The 9,811-nt window shown below is 35.7% G+C and overlaps 1 protein-coding gene across 1 annotated transcript; it reads right to left on the minus strand.

The window, feature by feature from the left end:
- Nucleotides 1–2,923: 2,923 nt before the first annotated feature.
- LOC103439191 (endoglucanase 20) lies at nucleotides 2,924–8,437 on the minus strand. Its single transcript, XM_008377737.4, has 8 exons — nucleotides 8,113–8,437; nucleotides 6,990–7,202; nucleotides 5,588–5,788; nucleotides 5,433–5,510; nucleotides 5,076–5,228; nucleotides 4,876–4,984; nucleotides 4,610–4,776; nucleotides 2,924–3,593 (listed from the first exon to the last, which is right to left on the minus strand). The coding sequence occupies exons 1-8, from the start codon at nucleotides 8,431–8,433 to the stop codon at nucleotides 3,255–3,257; spliced, it is 1,581 nt and encodes a 526-aa protein (XP_008375959.2). The 5' UTR covers nucleotides 8,434–8,437; the 3' UTR covers nucleotides 2,924–3,254.
- Between the last annotated feature and the right edge of the window lie 1,374 nt (nucleotides 8,438–9,811).

Below are 9,811 nucleotides of genomic sequence, written 5' to 3' on the forward strand. Positions count from 1 at the left end.
ACTATTGCTAGAAAATTGGAGGAATAGTTAGGATTAGTGCAGTTAGCCGATTTTTGGAGTTTTGATGCTGGTGATTGGAGTAGTTTTTTTCTTTGACTTGTTGTAGTTTTTACTAGATGGCGGACATGTAAACTGCTGGAAACTATTTTTATAACTCTTCTAACTCTTCTACTAGTAAAGTCTTAATGTCTCTAAAATGAAGCACAACACGTAACATGCTTATATTAATGCACTACTTTGGAGACAATAACACCATGAGCATTTGTCAAATTATTAATTTGTTAAAGAAAATAAAAAATGGCAGTACATGCTTCATGAAAAAGACTAACTTGGATACTTTTGAAGACAATAACACCATATGTCATTTCTCATGCATATGAATGAGTGAAAAATAAAATTGAGGATAGGAATTAGAGGGAAAAAATAGAGGGAAAGGTTTTTTTTTTCTTAAATTTATTTTCAGTTTTTTAATCATTTTTAAGAGTGAAATGACTTAACTACCCTCACATGTTGTGCACATAGTCTCACTTAACAGAAATATGGATGGAATGTTTGAAAAACTAACGGTATGAGGCAAATTGGCTAAAAAAATTAGTTTGAGTCCTTAATTTTCCAATCGAAAAGTTCAGGTGGGCAATCGAAAACTAGGTGAAAGTTTAGGGGGCAAATCAACAGTTTACTCATTTTCTGATGAATGATAATGATCTAATTGTAGACATCGAAATTTTGGTAAATAAATGTTGACCAATAAATCAAAGTTTCAACGCTCATGTATTACATAAATTTAACACGTAGCGTGTGACTCGACAAAAAATTGAAATGAGTCGGAAAAGTCATCAAACAGGACACGTGTCAACACCTGGCAGAAACGACTTATTTTATCTGGAATATTATATTCAAAATTAGGCCTTGGAAAATTCTATAAATAGAAGCCAATTTCATTCATTTCAGGACACCAATTGATATTACACCAAAACCTTGAAGCTCTGAAGCGCTGAAGCTCTGAAACTCCGAAGCTCTCAAGCATCCAGGTTCCCGAAGAATCGAGAAAGCCCTCTTCGTTCTTCGTTCATCGTTCTTCCAAGATCAAGCCCCGATGGCCCTTGGATCAACAATCATCCACCTTCAAGATCAAGCCCCGAAGGCCCCTTTGAAGAACTTCCACCAATTCAAGATCAAGCCCCGATAGCCCCTTGAAGAACTTCCACCAATTCAAGATCAAGCTTCGACGGCCCTTAAAGAAAGTGTTCATCGTTCATCATCCGTTCATCCTAAGATCAAGCCTCAACAGCCCTTTGGATCAACAACGTCAACAAATTCACACGTCCAACCGTCCTTCAAGATCAAGCCCAAAAGCCCTTGAAGATCCGTTCATCACTGTTCTTCAAGATCAAGCCCAAAAGCCCCTTGAAGATCCTTTCATCACCGTCATTCAAGATCAAGCCTCAATGGCCCTTGAAGAAACTTTCAACCGTTCATCCAAAATCAAGCCTCGACGGCCCTTGGATCAATCGCACATCCACAAATCAATACCTTACGGAGATCGAATCAGATGATCAAATTCGAGAGAGATTGTAACCCAAAATCATCAAATACAAATATTATTTTGTGCACGTTGTTCTTGTCTCTTTCGTTTCAGGAAAATTTCGTGTTCACACTAATAACTTCACCCGATTATAAATACAAACCATTGCACGGTACCAAACACAACTCCCATCCCCTTAACAAAAATGCACAAGATGAGATTCCTACTAGGAGCTGCATGCCTTGTTTGCCTCAATGTCTGAGTTATAGAGGGACGTCCGGGAGATATCGAATTCTCTACACAGGATGCCACCGGAAGTGAACTGCGTGGCCTACTGACGAGGAGTGACCACGGTAAGCGATATATCAGTGCCAAACTCGAAACCGTTCGTTTTGGTTGATATTTCAAACCGTATTGGAAGAACCATCATCCTAGCATTAGACAAGGAGAATGCCAATGTGGTGGCTTATGTTGCGGGCGACAAATCCTACTTTCTCAAAGACGCTACAGTTGCAGCTCTCAACACTTTATTCCCTCCCACAACGAGCTTTTATCTTCCATTTACCTCTAGCTATACTGACCTCGAGAAAGCTGGTCGTAAGTCCAGGTGGGAAATCCCTTTAGGACTCACTCCCCTGGATAATGCCATCACCGCGTTGTGGGAGGTGATTCCGAAGCCGCGCAGTCCCTTCTGGTGACCACTCAGATGGTTTTAGAAGCGGCGCTGTCCATACTACTTGAGCAGCGTGTCCGGGATAGCATACAAGACAAAATTGACTTTTTACCGTACGCTGGAGTCCTAGCCAACAGTGGCTGTCCTTCTGAGTGGGCTGCCATGCATGTTTCTATGTCTAATTATGTATGTTTATCTATGTTATTATTAGGTACTTTGTCTTCAACGTACCAGCACATAAGTACTTCTATAGCTTGTTTGTATAACATGCTTTTGTAAAATCAGCCGAAATAAGTGTGAAATTATGTAACAACTATGCTCATTCCAAGAATCAGAGGACAAGGTACTTAAGTTTGCCTTCAGTTTTAAATTTTTTTGAATACAGTAGTCTATGATCTTTTGATTACTTACTCTCATCACGTGAAGGAGAGCAAGACTTTTGGGGTTTCTATTTGCATCTTATTAGTTTAATTGGTTTGAGACGGGAGGGCCATATGGATCCTCTGCTTGATTTATGTAATGGTACGATCTAGTTTTATTAGAGAGCAACTAGTTTGTCAAGAGCATGAATTGATGAAATTTGTAAGAGTTCAAAGAAAAACATAGGAAAGTTGTAGCTATAAATCGTGTTTGCTAAGCAAGAAAATTGATGAGAAAGTGAGAGAAAACCAAAGTCACTAGACTAAGGCTCGCAATACCATTCTAACAAAAAACAACTCGCGATATCATAAAGGAAACTGAGTCTAGAGAGAAACTGATTTTGTAGTACAAGTAATATTCTAGCTAGTACAATTACATTTAAATAGAGAGCAATTTGATGCTCACAAGTAGCATATTTGAACGGTACATTTAAGGCATCATAATACAAGTGAAGGAAATACGTCCCTGCATACTTTATTAACATGTGGAGTACACATATAAAATGAGATATTGTGATCACTTGGATTGATGAGCGTGGGGGTTCAGTTTATACTATTTACATTAAGGGTAGTATGTCAGTTTGTCACGCGCAACTAGACATTATTCAGTTTTACATCAAAGAGAAGAAATTGCAATTTACAAACTCCCTGTTCGGGCTTGACCAAGTAAAGCAGCCACAGTTCCCACAAAAGCTGCATTCATATATGTTGTGGGTTCAGAGTGAGAATAGTCTGATCTTGCATCGTTGAACTGGTCGTTTACATCTGGACCTCCAACGATTGCACCCACATGAGTATTAGGGTTTGGATTGGAAGAGGAGAAATAGTTGTTACCACCTTTGCAATCCACCTTGGCTGGGAGGACGTTGATGGAAGGGATTGATGAACCTCTATGGTGCAATTGCGTTGGGTATTTGCCACCAAAACCCACCATGCATGACATGTTCTTGGGGTTGCTTCCTAGGATGTAGTCCACCTGAATATAAACGATTGAAAAAAGGTTGTCGTATCTGTTAGTTGCATAAGTTGTCTAGTGATAGAACATAAAAATTTGAGAACACTTAGGGTTTCTTGTATCTTAAGTATTGTAATCATTTATTCGTGTAGATAGCTTTTTGTAGATTAAGAATCCTTTCCTTGTAGCCTAAGACTTATGGTGTACGTATAAAGAATAACTCTATAAAAGAAATCATTTGATTTAGTATTTCTACACGTAGGGATCGATGATCTACATCAAACAATACATTAAAATGATACAGTTTACCAACAATTTGGTTTAGCGATACCAAGGGACGGAACTAGCATTTTTTTTTCTCAGGTGGGTTGTATCCGTAAGCTACACAACCTAACAAAAAGCCTCCTAATGTTGTTTTCCACATATGCAACTAGAATATACTACATGAGCATGTTTGGACCTTAATTTGGTTGTTATTGACACTTCTATAACTTATTGTGCACTTCAAGTTTTCTCTATTTTGAAATAGAAATCCATTTGTGAGAAGTGCCTAATGAATTTTTTAGAGTACCAATAACAATACCCAAACAAAAGTGTTATGAATAAAACTCGATAATACAAAAGACTTTTACTAATAATGAGAATTATACATCTATTTAGGGAGACCTAATAAGTCTTTAATACATATACGAAAACATACCACTGTTATCTTAATTAGAATTACAAGATTACTACGATTATCTTCAAGTTTTAGTTGGTAAAATTACTTAATTAGTTGGTAGCCACATTTCACATGGCGTGAGAGAAAGTGATATCGGCAAAGAACTAAAGTTTATCAACCCTACTCCTAAAAACTCAGGTGTCTGTAATGGGATATATAATTGATTTAATAAATACTACTATTTTCTTATTCCTAAAATTCCACGTGGGCTACAGCCCAAGGCTGCCCACACATAGGGTCCTTCCCTAGCGCCACCCAATCTCCAATATATTGAAGACATTTTTTTAATATGAGAAATTTTGAGATTGTTAATCACCTGATATTTTCCAAAGGTTCTGATTTGGGAGGTAGAGAAAAAGACCGAGCCGCATTGGACTCCACCAATTTGTGCTGCAGTTAGGGTTTTGGAGTAGATGAATAGCACCAGGGTTGAGCTTGTTACATATTGCAAATTACTACTATCTCTTGTAAAAAGTAGTCCACCTGCAAACATTAAAAAAATGTTCCTCATATATTAATAATCATAATCAGTCACCAAGAATTCATTTCTTTATTTGATCATTAAGTTATAAACATGTGCACCTGGGGTTCTTCTGATCTGTACCGAACTACTCCCTGGCATCAGTGCGCATACAAACGACTGGACATCGCTATTGTACTTAGCCAAATTCGTATTTCCACTGAAGAATTCCTGTGAAAATTTAGGAATTAACTTACTTCTTTTTAATTATCCGTAAAGAAAACATTAAAATGACGGTAATGATAAATAGTGATAGTGATACCTTGGCTAGTAATGTCTGAGCTCCAACTAATTTGTTATCCCAACTGAACTCAGACACTGCCTGACTCCATGCTTGGTTGCTCGAGACATAATTCAAATAGTTGGTGTCTGCACTCGCCTTGTATAGCCAAGCCGCAGCCCATAACAACTCATCCTTAAATTGGACAATTCACAATAAACCAAATACATAAGCTCATAGTGAGTGCAATAAGAATATATTAGGACCAGATTCATTTGTATACGTAAAACTTATACTTCTATTGAAAAAATATCGTACATATATGTCATTTATGTAGCATTACTATGGTGAATAATTAGGAATATCAAAGTGTTACCTAGTTTTACTTTTGGTTTTTACCTGATAGCCAGAGTAGGAGCAGTAAAATGGGCAATAGCCTTGGTAAGACGCTCTATGCTGATCTGCCAAGTCAAACAGCTGTGTATACAAATTTATTTCAGTAAGATAAAATTTGTTTGAAAAGAGATGAACTCAAAATTAATTTTTCTCCTTACTGATCGTGAATGGCTTAGGAGCAACGCGGAGTAGTTGGAATCAACCACTTTAAAGACAAGTGAAGCAGCGGCAAGGGCAGCAGCAGCCTCAGCTGCTGGCTCGGAGCCAGGAGAAGTAGAAGTGATCTTGTAAAGTGTTCGTGGTGTATCCATGTCCTCAGGGCGCTCCCAGCACTGGTGATCCGCATTTGCATCTCCCACCTATATATGAACTGGAAATTACCGTGACATAAAATCAAACCATTCCCAGCATTTGAAACCCTAGGGGTCAAATTCACCATGGCTGACCATATAATCGTCCAATCCAAACCCTAGGGCCTATTCTCAGTTGTGTAGCTCACACTATATATTCATATAAATCGAACAAAACTTTGAAGGAAGTTTTTTATTGACATTGCATACTGCTGATTTTATTTGACATGGTTTGGGTTAACATACTCTTTACTGGAGTAGGAGCCGATGACGAAGTCGCTGGAGTGGGTGTGTATTTGTCGTGGGGGGATGATAGCACTAGCAGTGGGTGGGTGTCCTTAATATGTGTTATATATAGCCATTTTATTTATTTTTAAATAATTAGTGGGTGTACTTAGATAAGGTGTGGTGTTAAAATAGAAAAGCACATGAAAATGTTTATAATTAAGGAGTCTTTTGATTTAGGTTCAGTCAACATAGTAATTTTCTAATGGGGCTTTTAGATCTAGGTGCAAAAGTATAGATTGTTTTTAGGACTGAGTCTAGTTATTTAATTACATATTTTTGTATCAATTATTCAATTTTATCTTTTTAGATGAAAATTTTAAATTTATTAACTTTTGTGATAAAGGTATATTATAAAAAGAAAAAAATATATATGTAACACAATTAATCTATGTTATAGGTAGACTATGAACAAAAACCTATGGCATAGGTAGATAGACAATTGAACGTATATTCTACCTATAAGCTAGATATGAAACCTAATTATAGAATACAAAAATATAATGCCTACAAGTAAGATACATTAAGCAGTGATACATGTTAATTATAAATATGAATCTTTCATATATGTTGATAAATACAATTAACGTGTGGTATAAGTTGATTATAAAAAAATTATAAATGGAGTTTGGAATAGAAGAATAAAAATAACAAAGAAAGAAATAATTAAAGAGATAATTAAAATGAAATTAATTTTTATAATAAATCTTATCAATAAGTAATACTTGTTGATAATAAAATAATCCTAAATTTAAGGGATTGGACTTACTTAAGAAACTGGACTATTCCTAATGTTGGCTAAAAAAATTGGACCTATATCAAATTTTCCATTTTTTAATTTAATCCAACATTTATGTGGTTTCAATTTTAATCTAATTTGTGCACTTCTTAGTTGTATGACTTTTCTATATAATTAAATAGGAACCTGGGTATAAAATGTGGTGGCTGAAGAGTGACATTTCAGTATGTAATCTGTGCCCCAACGGATTGCAGTATGGAGATATTCAAGCTGGTTTGCAGAAGATATCTGCTGCTGGTACTCCACAGCAGCCCAACTCAACAAGCTGACACTAAATGCCATTGGCCACCCAAACTTGACGTTGTCACCTGCATCATAGTATCCTCCAGCCAAATTCACCTGCGCGTGCATCATTGAAACCACAACAAAACATAAATATCGTCATATTTAATTTAAAGTTAATGTTCTCTTGTCAAATATATGTTACCTGCAAATTTATAAATAATTGTTTTATTAAAATTTCACATATTGTTAAATACACCTTACATATTTAATACAACATATTTTTGTTTTTCATTAAAATTTATCTTAATACACCTCCACATACTTTCTCATAATACCCTCAGATATATACACCCCATATTTTTTTATATACACCCCCATTTTACTTTTAGATTTTACGTCTGCGTAATCCGAAACATATTCTTATGAATACTGTATCATGAAAACATATTCTCCAGCTCCAATTTTCAAACATGGCGTAGTTTCAGAGAGTATTAAGGGGAAGAAACAAGGAGGAGGATACATAGTTAAAATATCATTAGCAGTTTTTTCGAATATAGGGATTCGGGAAGGATAAGATCACTCAATGAATAACATGGTTTTACAGGAAGATGTATACATTGCCTAATCCTTGTTCTTCATCTAATGGGGAGGATAAAGAGTGTCCCGATAAGCTTACGAAGAGGAAGAGGTTTTGGCAGGAAGTAATGGAAATGAGGCTCTTGGACGAAGATAATTACGTTAAGAGATTCTTACAAACTAGATGGATGCAAGTTAAAGAAGAGAAATAATTTTGGGATATACACGTTAAAAGTAATTTAAGGTCTATATATTTAGATTGTTATTTTTCTTTTAAAGAAAATTTTAGTATATAAGTTATTCGATAATATATGTTATTTAGGGTATATTCAACAATACGTAGAATCCTACTAAAAACCCTTTATAAAAACGTAATAACTTTTAAAAAATAAAAACTACATAGTGCATGAAAATGTACTTAAAGCCACGTAAATAATTAATATCATACATTTTGAGGTTTTCCATCAGAGAGTGCAGAGTCTCCTCTCCAGTTTACTCGCTGGCTGGTGGGCAACTTTCCCGAGCGTTGCCCTTCGAAGAATAAAATGGCCTTACCGAGGGCATCTCTATAGTCATGATCTACTGCCAACTCTTCAATTTCGTCCTCCATGGCTAGGGCTTGCCCATCCTTGTTAACCAAGACACAACACAAGACCAAAACCCATACCAGTACTACGACGTGCTTCATGATGATCAGTTTGAAATTTTGTAACTTGCTTGTGGCGTTTGCATGCAGTTGCTGAGATTCAAGGAATTTATATTTTTTCATGGATTGTGAATGAATATTTATAGGCAAATAAGGGTCACATCATTATCAAAAACAGTTGCAAGTTCTATTATTTTATGCGGATGGTATTATGGGGAATAAGATGAATGGCATGAAGGGTGACGCTAATTGAGGAATGGAGAGTTGGGGACTGAAAATTATAGGGATATGTCATTAGGGCATTGTACCCATTCATGAACGTCATTCTATCTTGTTTTGCACTTCTTACTATCATCGATATTTTACTTGCAAATTCTAATCCCCCAACTTTCTATAACTGTTAAACAAATGAATGTGATTTTTCCACAAGCACAAAAAATAACTAAAACGATATATTAAAATAATGATAAAGTAGAAAAAAATAGTTCTACAACTCTTAAGTTCTATACAAAAACACTTGAAGAGCTCAACCGAATGGAAACTCTCCCATCTCTCCACTTGTCATGCTTTAATAATTTTTCATTGCGGAATCCTGCCCCGTTATTAAGTTAGTTGAGTTTTTTTTTTTTTTTAAGAGAAATGATTTCCGTATCCCTTCCCTTATCCTTTTGCACACTTTTTGTTTTTTATGTCCATTGTTCTAATATGATTTATTCATGCCAGAGCCTAGAATAAACCAAGGTGTGCAGGAAGAGAAAAATAGTCGGAGAAATCTCTTCCTTTTTTTCTAAACTACATATTGAGTTTAAAGTATTTTTTTTGTATAGTGTAATGTTATCAAGAATTTACATGTGATAACCCAAAAAATCAAGAATTTACATATGAAAAGCCCTATAAATAATTGGAAGGTCAAGTCAAGGAGAATTATTGACGACAGGAGTATTTAGATATTGAAATAGTTAACTTTTGTAGGCTGCTAGGGCTGCTTATAATAATGCAGGTTAATACGTGTATTACTTTGTTAAGCAGTTACGTGTACCCTTCTCTTTCTACACCCAACGCCCCATACCTAAACTAGTTTGAGTGGCAAAGCGAATTAGGTAGAGGGTTAAATCAATTGGAGGATGAGGCCATCTACAACTAAAGGTATTTGGACAATATTAGCAGTAAAATTGAAAAGAAACAGCCTTCAAGGGTATTTTGCAAAGCATAATGCTAGGGAATCAAAATTTCAAACCAAATTTACAAATCAAATGATGTGTCATCAATAAGAAATAAGCACGATAATCAGCACTTAATTAATAATCAAATCATCAACATCTACATCAGTTGGTTTACAAACTTTAATTTAAAAATTTGGCCTCCCTAATACTATCCTTTTGCAAATGAGCATATTTAGGACTCAAATCAGCCCCAATAATGGCTAAGAAGTGCCCACACTAGGGCACTTCCTTTCCGTGGAGAGTCCGTCACTAAAAGGTAATGAAAATATAAAGAAACT

This window comes from Malus domestica, chromosome 06, assembly GCF_042453785.1.
Source record: "Malus domestica chromosome 06, GDT2T_hap1".
NCBI lineage: Eukaryota > Viridiplantae > Streptophyta > Magnoliopsida > Rosales > Rosaceae > Malus > Malus domestica.